Source organism: Symphalangus syndactylus, chromosome 19, assembly GCF_028878055.3.
Source record: "Symphalangus syndactylus isolate Jambi chromosome 19, NHGRI_mSymSyn1-v2.1_pri, whole genome shotgun sequence".
Classification (NCBI taxonomy): Eukaryota; Metazoa; Chordata; class Mammalia; order Primates; family Hylobatidae; genus Symphalangus; species Symphalangus syndactylus.
The window spans coordinates 45,571,130-45,592,039 of record NC_072434.2 but is presented as its reverse complement, the minus strand read 5'-3'; the positions used below and the strand labels follow the sequence as shown (position 1 = coordinate 45,592,039).

The following is a 20,910-nucleotide window of genomic DNA, read 5'->3' as shown; positions in this document are numbered from 1 at the left end:
TTAGGACTATGACTAAGAAAGATATGGGATTTACATTTAAATTTACTCTTTTCTGCTTATCTAAATTTGTTTTTTCACTTCTTTGTCTATCTCTAATAACCTCTGGCCCAAACGGCTTTTAATATATAAAACTTTTAGAAGTTTTCAAGTGAGGACTGAAGGAAATTAAAATATTTTACCCCAAAATATATTTCTCTGACTTATTTCTCACAGGCCTCTAGATTAGGCCTATGAGACACAAAGTAAATTGACACAGGGAGGCCAAAAAGTAACTTCAAAATAATTTTTCTAATAAAACGCCCTTTGAGAGAACCTTCAAAATTATGTCAGCCTCTTCTAGGCCTAAGGATGAAGACAGGAGGTTGCCTTAGAAATGATTTTCCTATTATTTGAAGGGAAAAAATAAATTAAGTATCATGTAACAATAAACAAGGCTATCAGGCCACTTAGGAAAGGGTGTAACAGGACCTCATTTGAATACAGAGATCCAGGGAGGTGGATTAATTTATGTAAGTTGCCCAAGGAACTTCAGAAATGAAGGCGACAGAGAATCCAACCGATGCTGCTCAAAATCAGAAGTTGGAAAACCTGTAGGTATATATTAGGGTATCCTAAGCAAGGTTAGCTATGAAGAAAAGACACCAAAGTCTTCAAAAAAGAAATTATCAAGAAGCACAGAAGAGTCATGATAGCTCAAAACTAAGACTGCAATTCTCAAACTTTAGTATACCTGACGACCGCCTGGAAACCTTGTTAAACATAAACATTTCTAAGCTTTACTCTAGAGATTCTGACTGAGTCTATCTGGGTAGGCCTTGGAATTTCTACTTTTAATGAGTTATCCTAAGTGATTTTCCCACCATGCTGAACAGAAAAAGGAATGCTGACCTAAGGATTTGCAAGGGATTCTCAAGCACAGAAGGAAGCTTAAAGCCTCTTTTAGGAGGAATGGCTGAGCTAAAGGGGTTACAACTGGGACGCTAATGACAGAAGCTCCACAGTGTCCTGTGAGACTTTGACCCTGCAAGGCTATCAGTGGATTCCCATCTGTCTGCATGCACCAGTATGAAGCAAGAGCAGTAGTAAACTAATCAGACAATTCAGTTTTTGCCTCCCGGTGGAGTTTGTAAGTAAAATTAATCACCCTGGAATGAGTAAATCCACGGAGTTCTTGGACTACTGTGAGGAGAAACATATATCAAAAGGAAAGTAATAAGCAAGAATGACTTTATTTGTATCCCATGTTGATAATGATAAAGTACACTAAGAAATTCCAGGCCAAATAGGTTTACTTATGAAAATTAAACATAGGCTTTCCTGCATCATCCCTCTCCTTAGCTAAAAACATGGCCTATTTCTCACATTCTTGCTGCTCTTATGCTGAAGACGAAAGCCATCCACTTTGCCCTTGAAGCATTCACTTTACAAAACCAAAATATAGCTAGAGCTAATTTGGGGGAGGGGCCTAAAACTGTCTCAGCCAGCCCAATCCCTGGCATATAGATTGTCTCTAGCTTTCTAAAGGAATTCACACAAATTGACCTGTTATAGCTTAATTTGGAATTCTATTCACAACAAACAGTCCAATTTCATGATTTGAAACCACAGACTTTCTGGAGTTTTAACCCAATCTAGTTTCTAAAATGAGATCAGGTGGGCACCACTCTATTGCAACTATAAAGATAAACAGCAGAGCAGTAAAAACTTGACCTCTGAAACCCCTTCCCTCACTACTGAGCAATGGGGCATCAGAAAGGAAGTCAAAGGGTAATGGCCCTCTTTATGGTTAAGGGTAATGGCCCTCTTATGGTTAACGGTAACGGCCCTCTTAAGGTAGATCCTTAATGTTTGAGGATCTACCTTTCTGGGTTTTGCCTTTTTAAGGAAGCAGGCCCACTTGGCTAATTCATTTGGAATTCAGACAAGCTGTGGCCTCTTGAATCATAAAGCACTAGAATCACAAAGTCAGATGAAAGAGGCCTCAGGCTTCAAGCCACCAACTTTAGCTCAATATTCAAGTCAACTTGGCTCTCCTGGCTGAAGACAAATTAGTCTCCCTCAAGTAAAATGGATCAGGAGGAAATGAGATCATTGGAAATGTCAGACACAGCTTTCAAACGTGAGCCATTTAAGGTTTGGCTCAGGCATAGGAAAACTCCACTGATTAGCTTCTGGCCAGCATCCTTTCCCTACAAAACAGCCAGATCTCAGCGAGGCAGAGAACACAGCAGTTCTCATTGGCGGTTAAAGGGGCAGGCTTATCTACTATCAAGCTATTAATCTGCCCTGTCAGAAATAGACCTAATTCTATTCCTTCCTCTATTCAGATAATACATTTTCCTTTTCCCATGCTCTTCAGAGCTAAGCTGCCTCCAAGTAGAGACTATGCCCTCCCTGCATTCTTAAAGACTGTTTCAGACACTATCACCACAATTTCTCAAACTAAGACAGTATGTGAGGAAATAACGATTGGGTCTTAAGGCCATCGCCAGACTCTTAAAGGAACAATTTTCAAATAATGCAGGTACTAAAAGGTAACAGTATTTTTCTACTTACCTTAATACAGCCAACTATTGTAGTTGTAAGAGCAGAATTATACTGCGTGCAGAGTACTGTGGCGTACATTAAGATAAACCTAGAATGAAGGAAGAGGTATAAAATCCAGTTTCCTACTTTATAGTAATCTCTAGCCAAGATAAACAATCAGTGTTGGCCAAGCCAGCACATTCTAGTCACTGACCAGCTATGAATTTTCCCCACTTCACTGCTTCTTATACTGCAGCTCCAGAATTTTTAAAATTTCACTAAAGAGAAACACATTCATCTCCTTACCAAGTGTTTTTTCTTGCTGCCCTCATCAAAACTCTGAACCACCTCTTACAATCATGACTATTTTGACAGATCACGCTTCCTACTAATACACCTAAGCCAGCCAGACAGAAAGCTCAGAGCTCACAGACCCTAAAATGCAGTTGTGCACCTTCCGTAAGGACAACACGTCCTCTGGGCCAGATGAAGGCAAGAGAGATCCTTAAATATTGAAGAAAACCAAATTAAAACTACTTTAAGAGGGGATACAGGTTCACTTAACAACTAAGTGGGCAGCAGCTGGAACTCTCTGATTTACACTGAGGCTTCTGAGCCTGACTTAGAACCAAGGCATCAAGTCAACTTTATTTTGAAGCACCTGCTCACTGTGTGCCAGATCCAGTCACAAATAGCAACTAAACTGGCTGAGGAAAAAAATCACATTAGAGAGACATGGATGTGAGGAGAAGAGGCATGTTTGCGGTATCCTCTCAACCTCTATTCTCTTCTATGAGGAAGAAAACACAGTAAGGAGGGGTCAAACTGCCCCCAATTCAAATGCTGCCACTGCCACCTACAAACTGTGCAAATTTAGACAATTTACTAAAGTTCTGTCAAATGGTCAGTATAGAGATAAAACTATATAATGCATGTTGAAATATAATGGTGCTTACTAAACAGCAAGTTATCAGGTAAATTGTTTCTTTTCTTCATCCTTCTAAAGTATCAATTCAGTAGCCCTCCCAAGAGCTATGAAACCACCTGAATCTGCAGGCTTAATTATCCTAGGCTGACACACTCAGGAGACCTAAAGGTATTGAGAAATGAGGCACGCAAATTTCTCTAACCTATTTCTTTAGGAAAACTATCTGCTAACAAGGTAACAAAGGCTTACCCCATCACACAGGAGAGGGTGAACTGCAGAAGAAAGAGGGTGTCAGCCCAGCCTTCAAACTCCACAGCCTGCAACACACAAGAAAGCATTAAATTTTAGACCAGACCTTCAAAATCAGCTATCCTGTTTTTATGTAAATCCTTCTATGAGTCTGCCTCCAACACAGACACAGACACAGACACACACACACACACACACACACACACACACACACGTATATGTTTCCCTGAATTACTCCAAGGATAGAGAGTGATGTTCAAAGATTTCATATATACCGAGTTGAACTAGTAAGTAGTTTCATAAGATTTTCTCCCATCCAAAATGTAACGTGGAGATTTTATACTTCTCACTATTGGTGCAAAGAAACTGATATTTCCTTGAAGGCACAAGCCACATCTGGCTAATCTCAGTTCTTTCAGATGGCTATTAATGTGCTAGTACTAAAGGCTTTCTCAAACATTAAAACATGTTTCCTTTCTGTAACATGTGAAAGCTTAAATACAGCCTTAGTTATACAAATTCAGCTGAGGTCTATTCAAGGAGAATTACTGTTTTAAAACTGTTAATTCTAAAAACAAGGAATTTTGTGTTATTGTTGTTGTCTGTGTTAAGCCAAAAGGAAAGGAATAAAGAGAAATGAAAGGGTACGCTGATCATCTCATCTCTTGTCCAAGAGGAATGGATTCTCAAGTACCTAGTTGTTTTTGCAATAGGAGTTTGATAAGCAAATGTGAGAAACATTCCACCTTTTATCTCTGCCAACCTGTCCAGCTTCAACTTTTGCTACTTCCACATAAATCTCATGGCACCAGGGCTCCAACAATACCAGGCTCCCTGTGGCTTATAAAACATAACATACACTTTCTTATGCATGCCTTTGCCTGGAATGTCCTTCCCCTCAACATTCGTCTGACTCCTGTTCGGCCATCAAATTAAAACTCAAGGCTCCCTTGTGGGGCCTTCCCTGATCAAGTACTCCTTCCTTTGTCCCTCAGTACTCCTCTCTAGAGCTCTTGTCTCTTCAAACTGTAAATCTTTCTATACCATGTCTACAGACTGAACTCCCTGAAGGGAGGACCCACATCACATTTATCTAATCATATTCCTAACAGTGCTTGACAGACAGTTGGTTTATAGTTCTTTGTTGAGGTAGAATACATGAAAAATAAACTAATTTTAAGTGTTCAATTCAATGAGTAGTCACAAATGTATAATCATGTAACCACCATTACAATCATGATAAAGAAATCAACTCCTTCCAAAATTCCCTCCTCCCCATCGAGTCAATCTCCCCTCCATATCTAGCCCCTGGCAACCTCTGATCTACTCTGTTACTATAACTTCCCTGTTCAACAATTTCCTACAAGTGGAATCGTATAGCATGTACTCTAGTGTCTTCCTTCTCTTTCACTTGGCATTATGCTCCTAGGATTCATCCATCCTATGTATGTATCAGTAATTCATTCATTTTTATTGCCAATTAGCATTCTATCTTATGGGTATACCACAATTTGTTTATCCAAATACCAGATAATTGACATTTATTTGGGTTATTTCCACAAGTTATTATGAACCTTTCAACCTTTGGTTGCAAGTCTCTCAACTGACATGTTTTTATTTATCTTGGGTAAACAGCTAGAAAATGGGATTGCTGGTTCATTTGGTTAGGTGTATCTTTAACTTCGTAAGAAACTGCCAAGCTGTTTTCCAAAGTAGCTACACAATTTTATATTCTCACCAGCACTATATGAGAGTTCCCACTGATCTATATTCTCACCAACACTTGGAACTGTTATAGGCCATTCTAATAAGTGGCTAAGTGGTATTTTGTCATTTTAATTTGCATTTCCCTAAAGACTATCAAGATTGAGTATCTTTTAATCTTTGACATTAGCATTTCTTCTTCGGTGAAGTGTCTGTCTAAATCTTTTGCCAATTTTTTTTTTTTTTTTTGAGACACAGTCTTGCCCTGTCGCCCAGGCTGGAGTGCAGTGGTGTGATCTCAGCTCACTGCAACCTCCGCCTCTTGGGTTCAAGCGATTCTCCTGCCTCTGCCTCCCAGGTAGCTGGGATTACAGGCACATGCCACCACACCCGGCTAATTTTTGCATTTTTAGTAGAGACAGGGTTTCACCATGTTAGCCAGGCTGGTCACCAACTCCTGACTTCAAGTGATCCGCCCACCCTAGCTTCCCAAAGTGCTGGGATTACAGAGGTGAGCCACCGCGCCCGGCCTCTTTTGCCAAATTTTTATTCACATTATTTGTTTTATTATTGAGTTGCACAAGTTTTTAAAAATATATTCTAAAGTCCTAATCATACATATGGTATACACACACATACATAAAATCATAAAATACAAATATTTTTTCTGTGACTCACCTTCCATTTTCTTTTTTTTTTTTTTTTTAAAGACAGAGTCTCACTATGTCGCCCAGGCTGGAGTGCAGTGGCACGAACTCGGCTCACTGCAACCTCCGCCTCCTGGGTTTAAGTGATTCAACTGCCTCAGCCTTCCAAGTAGCTGGGATTACAGGTGCATGCCACCACACCCAGCTAATTTTTGTATTTTTTAGTAGAGATGGGGTTTCGCCGTGTTGGCCAGGCTGGTCCTGAACTCCAGACCTCAAGTGATCCGTCTGCCTTAGCCTCCCAAAGTGCTGGGATTACAGGCGTGAGCCACTGTGCCTGGCCTCACCTTGCATTTTCTTAATAGTGTCTTTTGAAGAGCAAAAAATGTGAATGTTGATGTAGTCTAACATTAATATTGTCTTTTATAATTCTTGCATTATAACTTTTAATGAAATCTGGGTGTGGCCAAAAGTCAAAGATCTTCTATCTTTTCTTCTAGTTTTATGGTTTTAGCTTTTACAGTTAGGTCTACGAACCTTTTAATATTAGTTTGCTAGAGCTGCCGTAACAAAGCACCACAAAACTGAGTAGCTTAAATGGCAGAAATTTGTTGTCTCACAGTTCTGGAGGCTAGAAGTCCAAGATCAAAGTGTCTACAGGATTGGCTCCTTCTAAGAACTGACAGACAGAATCTTTTTCTTGCCTCTCCCCTAGCTTCTAGTGGTTTGTTGGCAATCTTTGGTATTTTTTAGCTTGTAGAGGTATCACCCTGATGTCTAACTTCATGTTCACATGGTGTTCTCCCTGTGTGCATACCTGTGTCCTAATTTCCCACCCCCCCGGCCACCTTTTTTTTTAAGCAAGGTCTTGCTTTGTCAACCAGTCTGGAGTACAGTGGCGTAATCATGGCTCACAGCATCCTTGAACTCCGAGACTTAAATAATCCTTCCACCTCAGCCTCCTGAATAGCTAGGACTATAGGTGTGCACCACCATACCTGGCTAATATTTTTTAAGTTCTTTTGTAGAGACAGGGTCTTGCTTTGTTGCCCAGGTTGGTCTCAAACTCCCGGCCTCAAGTGATCCTTCCACCATGGCCTCCCAAAGCACTAGGATTATAGGTGTGAGCCACCCTGCTGGCCCTTGACTTACCTTGTTAATAAGAACACCAGTCATATTGAATTAGAGACCCACCCTGCTCCCGTATGACCTGATCCTAACTAATTACACCTCAATCATCACATTTCAAAATAAGATTTATTGTGAGGTACTAAGGGTTAGGACTTCAATATATGAATCTGGAAGGGGAGGGACTCAATTTAACCTGTAACACTTTCCTGATTGATGTTTGTGTATTCCACAAGGTCATAGTCAAGGTTCAATATTTTGCATACAGATGTCAAATTGTTCTACCAACATTTGAAGAAGACATTATCTTTTCCTCATTGATTTATTTTCACACCTTTGACAGAAATGATTGCCCACATGGTATATTTCTATTTCTAGATTCTCTGTTCTGTTTCACTGGTCTGTCTACTCTTAATCCAATATCACAGTGTCTTGATTACTGAAGCTTTATAAGAAGTGTTGAAATCAAGTAGGATAAATCCTCTAAAGCTGTTATTTTTGAAAACTGATTTGACTATACTAAGTCCTTTGCAATTCCACATAAATTTTAAAATCTGCTTGTCAATTTCTACAAAAATCTTCTGATAGAGTTGGGGTGGTGTTGAATCTATAGATGAATTTGCTAAGAACTGACAAATTAATATCAAACTGTCTAATTAATAAACATAAAAATCACTTATTTAGGTCTTTTAAAATTTATCTCACTACTGTTTTGTAGTTTTCAGCATACAGGTAACATATTTTGTTAAATTTATCCCCAAGTACTTTATAATCTGAAGCTATTATAAATGGTATTTTTTACTTAGCTTCCAAGTGTTCACTGCTGTTGTGTGGAGCTACAGTTAATTTTTGCATTATTGACCTTGTACTGTGCAAACTTGCTAATTAGTTCCAATCACTTTTTTCTAGATTCTTTAAGATTTTCTACATATATCATCATGTTTGTAATACATGCAGTTTTGCTTCTTCCTTTCAAATCTATATTATACAGATGAAGTTCTTCAACATAACGCTGAATAGAACACTATACGAGTACAGACATCCTTGCCTTGTTCTCAAATCTTAGTGAAAAAGTACTCAGTCTTTCTTTCACCATTAAATATGTTAGCAATAGATTCTTTGGTAGATGTCCTTTATTACGCTGAGAAGTTCCCTTCTATTCCCAGTTTATTGAGAATTTTACACTCATGACTGGGTGTCACCTTTTGTCAAATAGGTTTTCTGCATCTATTTATGATAGTTCTACTATATCCTTGTTAATATGGTAAACTGCACTGATCGATTTTCAAATGTTAAACTAACCTTAATTCCTGAGATAAACACAATATGGTCATGATATACTGCCCTATTAATATATTGCTGGATTTTTTTGTACTATACTTTCTCCCCCCTTGTAATGTTTTTGTCAGATTTTGGCAGAAGATAATCCTAGCCATATGAAATCAACAAGGAAGTGTTCTATCTTCTATTTTCTGGAAGAATTTATGTAGAATTATTATTTCTTCCTTAAATTTTTTGTCAAATTCTCCAGTGAAGCAATCAGGGCCTGAAATTTTATTTTGAGGAAAGTTTTTAACTACAAATTCAATTTCTTTAACATAAATAGGGCTATAATAGCCCTATTATTAATTAAGGCTTATGATTAATTTCAATTAAACAGAACTATTTAATTACTGTATTAGTCTCTTCTCATGCTGCTATAAAGGAATACCTGAGACTGGGTAATTTATAAAGGAAAGAGGTTTAATTGACTCACAGCTCCGCATGGCTGGGGAGGCCTCAGGAAACTTACAATCATGGCAGAAGGCACCTCTTCACAGGGTGGCAAGAATGAGTGCCCAGCAAAGGGGGAAGACCCTTATAAAATCATCAGATCTCGTAAGAACTCACTATCACGAGAACAGGATGGGGAAACTGCACCTCATGATTCAATTATCTCCACCTGGTCCCTCCCACGACACATGGGGATTATGGGAACTACAATTCAAGATGAGATTTGGGTGGGGACACAGCCAAATCATATCAATTACTTAACAGAGTAGAGCTATTCATACATTACCTATTTCTTCTTGAGTGAGCTTTGGTATACAGCTTGTCTTTTCCAAGAATCTATTTTGTCTCAGTTGTCAGGTTTATTGGCATAATATTGTTCATAATATTCCCTTACTCTTCTTTTAAAATATACCTGCTCTGTAATGAGGTCCTTCTTTAATTTCTGATATTGATAATTTATGTAAACTCACTTTTTGGCCTGATCAATTGGCTATGAATTAGCAATTTTATTAATCTTTTTTTTTTTTTTTTTCAAAAAAATCCTAGCTTTTAGTTTCATTGGTTTTAATTGCATTGATTTCTATTCTTATCTTACAATCTTATATTTCTTATGTTTATTTTGGGTTTAATTTTCTAGTTTCCTTTTTCTTTTCTTCCTTCTTAAAAGACAGGTCTCACTATATTGCCCAGGCTGGCTGTGAACTCCTGACCTCAAGTAATCTTCCTACCTCAGGCTCCCAGAGCGTTGGAATTACAGGCATGAGCTACCTCATCCCAGCTACTTTCTTAAGACAGAGGCTTAGATCACTCATTTTAGATCTTTCTTCTTTTCTAAAATAAGCATTTAGGGATTTAATTTATAGAATTAATTTTATGGATTTCCGTCTATATACTGTTTTGGCTGCATTCCAGAAATTTTCCTATGTTGTAGTTTTTCTGTTTTTTGAGACAGACACAAAAACAGCCAGGGTCTGTTGCCCAGGCTGGAGTGCAGTGGTGCTATCTTGGCTCACTGCAATCTCTGCCTCCTGGATTCAAGTGATTCTCCTGCTTCAGTATCCCAAGTAGCTAGGATTACAGGTGTGAGCCACCACACCTGGCTAATTTTTGTATTATTAGTAGACACGAGGTTCTGCCATGTTGACTGGGCTGGTCTCAAACTCCTGACCTCAAGTGATCCATGTGACCTCAAGTGATCCATCTGCCTCAGCCTCTCAAAGTGCTGGGATTGCAGGAGTGAGCCACCACACCCAGCCACTATGTTGTGCTTTGATTTTCATTCAGTTCAAAATACTTTCTAATTTTCTTTGTGATTTTTCTTCATCTATGAATTATTTAGAGGTGTGCTAATTTGCAAATATTTGGGGATTTTCCAAATATCTTTATGCCATTAATTTCTACCTTAATATTGTTCTGGTCAGGGAATATACTTTATATGGTTTCAATTCTTTTAAACTATTAAGACTCATTTTATGGCCCAGAATATAGTTTATCTTGGTATATACCCAATGTGCACTTGAAAAGAATGTGTAAGCTGCTGTTGTTCAGTGGAATGTTCTTTAATGTCAAGTAGATCAAGATTGTTGACAGTATTATCCAAGTCTTCTATACTTTACTGACTTTCAGTAAAAAAGAGGTTTTATTGACTCACAGCTCCGCATGGCTGGGGAGGCCTCAGGAAACTTACAATCATGGCAGAAGGCACCTCTTCACAGGGTGGCAAGAATGAGTGCCCAGCAAAGGGGGAAGACCCTTATAAAATCATCAGATCTCGTAAGAACTCACTATCACGAGAACAGGATGGGGAAACTGCATCCTGTTTTATCAATTACTGAGTTAAAAATATTAAGATCCCAATTGTAATTGTGGGTTGGTCTATTTCTCCTTTCTGTTCTATCAGTTTTTACTTCATGTATTTTGGAGCTCTCTCATCAAGAACATATACACTTAGGACCATTATGTCCTTTTGAGGAATTAACCCATTTTATCATTATGAAATGTTCCTCTTTATGGTACAGTTTCCTTTACATTCTATGTTTACTGAGCTCCTTGTGGGTGTGCCTTTAAAGTTTTCATCAAATTTGGGGAAAAAAAATTTCTACCCCCACGCTTCATAGACTTCTTGATATTGCTCCACAGGTCACTAATACTGTGTTCATTTGCTTTACAATCTTTTTTCCTCTATATGCTTCATCTTGGACAGTTTCCATTACTGTCTTTAATGCACTGATCTTTTCTCCTAATCTGCTGTTTCATTCCTTCCACTTTATTTTTCAATTCAGATACTTTTCATCCCTAAAAGTTCCAATTGAGTCTTTTTTTATAGCTTTCTTTCCTCTTCTCATCCTTTCTTAACAACCCTTCACAGCCTGTCATCCAAAGACTGAAAAATGTTGTTTGATAAATGTTTGATTTTCTAGTACCTTAATGCAGGAAGGTAAACCCTGTCCGTGTAATTCCATCATGGCTAGGAAATGAAAGACCACATTCAGTTCCTGATTTGAATTATAAACCTCACCAAATGATGCTTCCACTAGGAAGCTTTCACAAAAACTTAAGTTGCACATTAGTATCTTTCCTGCAAAACTCAAGAGAAGACTAAATGCTACTTTTATCAGGTTCCTTACCAAGTATGTGTATATATATGGACATCTTTATGTACATGACTATCTCTCCAGACAGACACTGCAAATACCTTGATGATTTATCTCTGTATCCATGGTATTTAACAAAGTGATCAGAAAATAGTAGGTGTTTAATAACTGTTTGCTGGATGAATGGAAGATATTAGAACTCATGCATACAATCTCATGCTACGCTCTTTCATACCTGTAAACACAACCTCCTCTCTGATGAAAAATCAGTAATGCACAATAAACTGGCCTACGACTCAGGAGACCAGCTTCTGCTAGCAAGACTATAAGTTCCTTGGGATCAGGAAATGTGTCACATGTCATTTCTGCAGAGTTCCATGCACTTAGAAGTGTTAAGCACAAATACTAGTGGTAGTGGATTAAACATCCATGATCTGTGGCCCAGCATCATTTTCTACACACAGATGAGTTGAACTTTACTTTTTTTTTTTTTAAATCCCTGACCCCCTCTGGACTTTGCTTTTTAATACACCCACATACCTGTTTGTACATGCTACTAACTGTATTTAAGTTGAATGTTCAATCTACATAATTTGTTTTTAAAAAAACAGTTCTATTTCACATTTTTCTGAAACTGGACCAGAATCTCAAGTATGTTTACATTTTAATTGTTCACGTTTTAACTGTTTCTTACACTATCAGTTTGCCCTGTTTCCTGCCCCCCTCCAGCTTTATTAAGGTATAGTTAACAAAATATATAATTTTAACTTTTCTTCTAATAATTAAAGGTCATTTGAACTGCATTAGCTTTGCACTAAGTTTTTTTTTTTTTTTTTTTCGTTGAACAGACAAGGCATAACCCAGTAAACCAACAATTAGGCAATGGAAAGGTTACGCATACCCTGCAAGGTTACGCATACCCTGCAAGAAAAGCCACTGTACCTAGAAAAGTAGGTGGCCCAGGATTCAGAAGCCTGGTGTCTTGTACCACCTCACCACCGGTCAGAGAAGATGCTGGATATTATTTCAATTTTTTGAATGTTTTAAGACTTGTCTTGTGACCTAACATATGGTCTATCCTTGAGAAGGATTCATGTGCTAGGAAAAAGAATGTGTATCCTGCAGCCACTGGATGAAATGTTCCGTAAATATCTATTAGGCCCATTTGGTCTATAGTGCAGATTAAATCCAATGTTTCTTTGTTGATTTTCTGTCTGAAAGATCTGTCCAATGCTGAAACTGGGGTGTTGTAGTTTCCAGCTATTACTGTATTGGGATCTATCTCTCTCTTTAGCTCTAGTAGTATTTGTTTTATATATCGGTACATTCTTGCATCAGTGTTTTATAGTTTTCACTGTAGAGATCTTTCATTTATTTGGTTAATTTAAGTTAATGTATATTAACTTAAAATATATCCGGGTGTTCCAGTGTTGGGTGCATATATATTTACAACTGTTATATCCTCTTGCTGAATTTACCCCTTTATCATTATATAGTGACCTTCTTTGTCTCTTCTAATAGTTTTTGTCTTAAAATTTATACTGTCTGACATAAGTACAGCTACTTCTGCTCTTTTTTGGTTTCCATTGGCATGGAATATATTTTTCCATCCCTTTATTTTCAGTCTATGTGCATCTTTACAAGTGAAGTGTGTGTCTTGTAAGCAACAGATCACTGGGTCTTTTTTTTTTCTTTTTTTATCCATTCAGCTACTGTATGTCTTTTGATTGGAGAGTTTAGTCCATTTACATTCAATATTATTACTGTTAAGTAAGGACTTGCTCTTGCCATTTTGTTCTGATAGTTCTGTGGTCTTCTCTTCCTTCTTTCCTTCCTTCCTGTCTTCCTTTTAGTGAAGGTGATTTTCTGTGGTGGTATAATTTCATTTCTTGCTTTTCATTTTTTATGTATCTGTTGTATGCTTTTTTATTTGACATTACCATGAGGCTTGTAAACACGACCTAATAACCCAGTATTTTAAGCTGACAACAACTTAACACTGTGTACATAAACAAACAAGCAAAAAGAAAACTAATAAAAACTCTACACCTTAATTTCACCCCCTCACTTTTTAACTTTCTATTGTTTCTCTTGATATCTTATTGTACTGTCAATGTGTTGAAAAGTTGTTGCAGGTATTATTTTTGATGGTTCATCTTTTTGTCTTTATATGTAAAATAAGAGTAGTTTACATACCACCGTTACAGTGTATAAGTAGACATTTTGTTGAAAACTTTTAGTTATATAAAAATATTTGAAAAAATTTTTAATTTTAAAAATTTGTTTTTTTTTTGTTGCCTAGGTTAAGGAAACTAAGAGAGAAAGGGAGTATCTGAGTAAGATTAGTACAAAAACTACACAATCAATACAAAGGCTAAACTCTCATCCAGGGATGCAATCAGATTTTGTCTTTTGTACCAGCTCTCATCAACTGATTCTGGCTGTCTAGACTCCTGTCTTGGTAAGCAGTCTCAGGCTAGTGTTGTGACTACTTGGTAATGTCTACAAAGAGCACAGGATAACTTAGCACCAATTTACAATTTACCAACCCTAATCTAGTCAGAAATATGGAAAAGTTTCAATGTCCACTTGAGGCAACCATTCCCCATTTCCGAGTCATCAACTCATTTGAAATCTGAACTAAAATCCAAAGTGTGACAGATATTTTCTTAGTGTTTTGATACATCTCTGTTCACCATGAAGTCTAAAAATAAAACACTGAGTTTGCATGTCATGGTAAAGAAAAAAGATTAATAAATGATATTCTATTCCAAAAATTCTTTCCCTGAAAAATTACTAAGAAAAAATTGAATCCTTATCTGAAAGTAAACTGTTAGGAAACTTGCTAAGGCAGAAAGAAGATAATGTCAGTGGTGCCACCTATATAAAATAAAATCTACAGATCATGTCAAAACTACACATTCCAGCTTGCCAAGTAGGTCACTTGCTCCTATTTAAAAAGAGATATCTCAGAGGTAAGAATGGTTAAAAACGTAACAGTGTCAGTCAAATAATATACTGGCAAAGAGAAAGGCCTATTCATTCATAACTAAAGAATAATTGACCCAACCCACCTGTTTTACATATGGGAACATCAAGGCCCAGAAAACAGAAGGAATCTGTCTCTATGTGGTGAGAATAATTCAGAGTCTAAAAATCAAACTGTATGGTCCACAGAGCAATCCAGAAAAGATGAATAACTCTAAACAGGCTAATTTAACAGCCTAAAATTTCTTCATTATTTAGTCAGCAATGCTTAGTATGAGACACCTCCAGGCAGATAATTTGTGCAGCAACTTTTCCTATGACTCCCCTAAACCATGTAATTTAGCCAGTGATATAATGGAGACATTATACAGTGTACCACAGAACTAGCCTTGTGAGATCTACAGCAAGGGGTCTGTTCTTCCATCCCTATGTAAGAACACCTAGCAGGGTGTGCTGCCAGAAAGCCAAGCTCCAACTCCTGTGACTGAATCACTGGCTTTGCACTAAAAAAAATCCCATCTGGAGGTAGCAATTAGTAAGTTTAAACACAGTCTGTACTGATGCTTTGGAAAGTCATTGGTCAAGTGATGTCCACTCGGCCTTTATCTATGTTAACTAGGTATCTTTTATTAACAGTAAGCGGCCGGGCGCGGTGGCTCACGCTTGTAATCCCAGCACTTTGGGAGGCCGAGGCGGGCGGATCACGAGGTCAGGAAATCGAGACCACGGTGAAACCCTGTCTCTACTAAAAATACAAAAAATTAGCCGGGCGTGGTGGCCGGCGCCTGTAGTCCCAGCTACTCGGAGAGGCTGAGGCAGGAGAATGGCGTGAACCCGGGAGGCGGAGCTTGCAGTGAGCCGAGATCGCGCCACTGCACTCCAGCCTGGGCGACAGAGCGAGACTCCGTCTCAAAAAAAAAAAAAAAAACAAAAAAAAACAGTAAGCTGGTTTTTACATGAGGCATAGTTTAAAAAAATGTTTTTAAGTTAGAAGATACATGTTTTAAAAACTAAGTGCTGGATATATTTATTTGTTCCTTGGTTTCTGGTAAACCCAGAACTTTGAGAACCTTGGATAAACTTTAAATATGTATACACACACACACACACACACACATTAGTTTGGTTTCTCAAAATGCTTTGCCAAGACATTGCATTATGTGCCCATTAGGATGAATTTTTCAACTGGAACTTTCCTTTACATTTTTATGGTATTATAATTTCGTTTTTTTCATCCTTGGCCTCCAACTCTTGCTTAAAGGCTGTATCAACCGCATTAACTGCTGTATCCAACTCCTGCCTCTCTGCGGAGCTGACCTTTCAGAGCCCCCTTGTTGGATTCTTGTCCTAACAAAGGGAAGTTTTCCCTCTTCTGCCTACTAAATTTAACAGTGAGACTTTCAGAATAATTTGCATCGATTTTGCTTCAATTTGCAATGTGGGTCAAGAGTCTGCAACTTAGGATAATAACAAACTGACCTGCCACATCCCCAGTTATTTTCAAATTTAGGGTTAACCACAGGATAGTAGTCATTTATAGAAAAAACTATCTTTTCCTTATTGTTCCTTTGATATAGTTTTTAAATACATTTACATGGTCCTATAATCAAAAAAATATAGAAAGATGAATAGTTTGAGAAGTCTCCCATTCCTGTTCTACTTACCCTGTTCCCACAATATGCACAAAAATTATTTATTAGTTTCATGTATATTTTTCCAGACTTTCTTTATTTAAATAAGTGAAAAAATTGTGTGTGTGTGTGTGTGTGTGTGTGCGCGCGCGCGTGTGGGGGCACGGGGGGTATTCTTATTTTTCTTTTTATTTTACCCAAAAGGTAGGATACCATATGCACCATTTGGCACTGTGCTTTTTCATTTAACCATTTATCTTGGAGATCTTTTCATTCAATACATAGAAAGTTTCCCTTCAAAGTGGCCCCCATTCAAAGTGGGTTAGGAAAGTCTGCAGTCCAACAAATGAGAGCAGTTTATCAGCACTGATTATTGGGGAGTAGTGGGCTCATGCCAGCTGTGAGAATAGCTGCCTGTTTCCACAATGACATGGCTTTTACTCCTCAGAAACTCTGTCTCAATCCCAGAAAGGGCTGTACCTAGAGACTCATTTTACAAATGATAAAGCTAGGTGGGAGAGCAGAAGGGATTTATCCAAAGTCAGATGGTGGTCAGGCACAGAACTGGAGGTAGCTAGTTTTCTGCATTCTGAGAGCCCTAAATCCTCCCCACTGTACCACTTACAATTTTTTTTTTTTTTTTTTTTTTTTTTTTTTTTTTTTTTTGAGACACGGTCTTGCTTTGTCACCCAGGCTGGAGTGCAGTGGCACAATCATGGCTCACTGCAGCCTCGACCTCCTGGGCTCAAGTGATCCTCCCACCTCAGCCTCCCCAGTAGCTGGGACTACAGACACATCTGACCACACGTGCTAATTTTTTGGGAATTTTTTGTAGAGATGGGGTTTTGCCATGTTGCCCAGCCTGGTCTTGAATTCCTGGGCTCAAGCAATCTGCTCACCTCCCCAAGCGCTAGGATTACAGGTGGGAGCCACTGCACCTAGCCCTTTGTCACAAACTTTTAAGGACTTGTCACTACCTGCAGAGTAAATGTCAAATTCTTGTGTCTAGCATTGGTCCTAATTTAGAAGGAATCGGGGTGTGGTATGATGGGAATGGTAATAACACCTGCTTAGAATTTAAAAATCTAGGTTCTAGTCCTCTCTGGGGCCCAGTTTCCCCAACTATGAAATAAGAGGCTCAAACCAGATGCTCTCTAAGGTCTCTGCTAATGTTTCTAAGGTCTTTGACTTCTACCTTCTAATTTGAAGAGTCTGGTCTTTGCAGGTGTACCTGTGCTCATGCTGTTAGTTCTATCTGGAATGTACCTTTTGTTTCTCTTCCTCCACATACTTCAAGGCCCACTTTGACTTTTCCTGGTATTTGCCCATTTAAAAAATGCTAAGCACTCTCACCTCAGGACTTGGAACCTGCTCTTCCTTGACCTAGATTACTCTCCCTCCAAAGGGCCATACAAATTGCTCTCTTAGTCCATTTGGTTCAAAGTCTGCTAAAAGAAACTTTATACATTCCCTAAGCAAATTAATTCTTCCAACTTTCTCAGATTGGCCTCAAGATTTAGAACCATATATCACACCATATTCTTGTCCCAAAGCTGGAGAGTGAGGGGTGCTTCTGCTAGTCGCTAGTCTGCTCCAAAGCCCACAGCCTTTGGAGTCAGGGTTGGATTTAAATCTTGACTCCACTATTCCCCAATAGTATGACACTGGACAAGTTTCTTAGTCTCTCTGAACCTCTCCTTCCACGTTAGTAAAATAGGTATAATTAAAATTTTCTTGACTGTTATAAAAACTACATTATATTAAACATATAAAGTGACTAACACATAATAGGGATTCAATAAATGTTAGTTTCTTGCCCCATTTTTTTTCACAGCCACAAAATACTTATTCAATACTCTTTATTAGAGAAATAGCTGTTTCCTACTTTGGTGTCACTTTTAGGCCTGCTGGCAGGTAAGTCACAGTTCATTAAAACATTTACACATATATTCAAGATGACCTGTACCAGTTCTTTAAAAGAAAGAGGTATGATGGGGGTGGGGTGGGGCAGGGGGGGAAACAGCTTCATAAGCTGTCAGTCTCCAGCCTTTGGTTCAAGAACAATTTAATAGTCCAACTGCTTTTAAAAATCTCTTTTATTTTAGCTCCCACAAATTTGTAAAAATCACAGTCTTTAGAGTAAATGACCAACATACTTATTCTGAAGAAGTTACTAGCCAGGGGAATCATTAGAAGGAATCTTGGTACAGAAATCCTTGCCATAATTCTGGACTTCCATTTAGTTTACAGAATTTTGTGAATTCTAACAATATGTTATCAATTGGTCTCCTATATGGACTTGTTTTAGAGAAAAATTCTTCTCCAGATTTATTTTACTACTCTATTCTGTATTTATTTAGCTAGACATTTGCAGAAAACTGGTAAACTACTATATTAGTTGTTCTTTATATGGTTAAGTTGCCACACAATGCTAAATATCTCCTGAGGAAAAAAAAAAAACCAAGTTGGGAGTTAAACCAGGATGACAACTGTACACTAAAACTGAGAACTTCTAGCAATGCCTAGCATTTTGTTTAGGATTTGGAGAATTTTACTATTTCAAGATTTTTGTTTCTCAAGGATAGTTTACTACTATTCCTATTTTATAGTTTAGCAGAAATGTAAAAATTCCCTTCCTCTATCCTTCTGGCATGTAAGAAAAGGGCACTAGCTGGCAAGCACTATTTTTATGTTGACAGCAGAGCTATTTTGAGTCATCTTAGTACTATCCAACGTTTATGCCAAGAAAAGAGGTTAGCGTGACATTAGCAATTTAAAGAGTAAATGCTCAGTTTTTGGTCACTTAATAAGCATATTTCTTGTGAACAACAAAGTCTATCTTTTCATCATAAATAATAATGCAGTTCATCAACGTAAGCCATTAAGCCATAATTAGAAAGTCCTACCTTTTGTGCATCTCCTGTGAAATACGCAATGGCCAGGGTGGGCAGAATCATGAACAGTGCGTTGTAATAGAGCAGTCCGTATTTTCCCAGCTCCTAGAACAGTAAATAATTAGGTGTTTCATCTGCATTTGGTTCTAGCAGATACAACACTGTACAAAATACCACTCAAACTACACTTAAATACACAAACACACACACCCTCCCCTACAACATACACAGCAAATAAATTAAGTTAGAAGTTTTGCAAACATTAAGAAATAATCTAAACTTTCAAGACCAAACAAAGCAAACTTACAAAATTTTATACTTACTTGAAATAAATTCCTCAAGTGCTTAAGATCAGAGAAATAAAAATGACTACTGGCTGCCTCAAAATAGCAAGTAGAAAAGAGGTTATTTTGAACACATACACACACACACAAACACACACACACCAATATCAAAACATCTCTCTGAAGCCATTCTCTTTCCAGAACTGAATCAAGAGTCACTGAGTATGTCTTGGGCTTTTCAGAAGCCTAGCACAGTGCCATTTAAGAAAGATGGATGAGGCTGGATACGGTGCCTCACACCTGTAAACTTAGCACTTTGGGAGGCTGAGGTGGATAGATTGCTTGAGCCCAGGAGTTCAAGACCAGCATGGGCAACATGGTGAAACATTGTCTCTACAAAAAATACAACAACAGCCAGGCGCGGTGGCTCACGCCTGTAATCCCAGCACTTTGGGAGGCTGAGGCAGGCAGATCACCTGAGGTCAGCAGTTCAAGACCAGCCTGGCCAACATAGTGAAACTGTCTCTACAAAAATACAAAAATTAGCCGGGCATGATGGCGGGTGCCTGTAATCCCAGCTACTTGGGAGGCTGAGGCGGGAGAATCGCTTGAACCCAGGAGGTGGAGGTGCAGTGAACCAAGATCGCGCCATTGCACTTCAGCCTAGATGACAGAGTGAGATACTCCATCTCAAAAAAAAAAAAAAAAAAAAAAAAAACCTAGCTGAGCATGGTGGCACATTTCTGTAGATCCCAGCTACTGGGGAGGCTGATGTGGGTGGATCACTTGAGCCTGGGAGTTCAAGGCTGCAGTGAGCCAAGACTGAGATTGTGCCACTGTACTCCAACCTGGGTAACAGAGCAAGAACCTATTTTAAATTAAAAAAAAAAAAAAAATTAGCCAGGAATGGTGGTGTGCACCTGTAGTCCCAGCTACTCAGGACACTAAGGTGGGAGGATCCCTTGAACCCAGGAATCCAAGGGAGGCTGCAGTGAGCTCTGATTGTGCCACTGCATTCCAACTTGGGCAACAGAGCAAGACCCTGGCTCAAAAACAAAACAAACAAAAAGCACAAAGCAAACAAACAAAAAAAGATGGCCAGATTCAGACACACAGACTCAGGCCTAGACCAATACCAACAGACAGCACTTCTCAGTGAAGTATTTCCGAAAATGTGTATGAAGTACAATGAAGATTAAGATTACTATAACTACAACTCCCAGAACACAATATGACTCACTGGGTTCTTAGCTACTGGGGAGCAATAAAGGACAACACACATCTTCAAACACAGGGATCCCATAAGAACTCTGAGTCCACCTTTGATTCACACACTTCTGGGACATTCAGCATGAAGCAGTCTCCTGAAAATGCGGGCCAGGGTTTGAGAGGTGGGAAGTGGGGACAGTGAGGGAGTGGTAAGGATCGGGGCATAACACTTGCCTAACTCCTGTGATTGAAAGATTACCGACTGATGAGAAAAGTCGAGCTGCCTTCTCAAAAGCAGCACTGAAAAACTGAAAATAAATACCCAACAATAGAAAACTAGCTGATTAGGCTGGGT

General features: G+C 38.5%; 1 protein-coding gene across 1 annotated transcript in view; it reads right to left on the bottom strand.

Annotated features, from left to right (window-relative positions):
• Positions 1–20,910, bottom strand: part of SLC35D1 (solute carrier family 35 member D1) — a 49,315-nt gene that overhangs the window by 18,045 nt on the left and 10,360 nt on the right. Inside the window, exons 8-10 of the mRNA XM_055235103.2 lie at positions 19,075–19,167; positions 3,704–3,771; positions 2,557–2,635 (exon numbers count right to left, since the gene is read on the bottom strand). Coding sequence (XP_055091078.1) covers positions 2,557–2,635; positions 3,704–3,771; positions 19,075–19,167 — 240 coding nt within the window. The remainder of the gene's footprint in view (positions 1–2,556; positions 2,636–3,703; positions 3,772–19,074; positions 19,168–20,910) is intronic.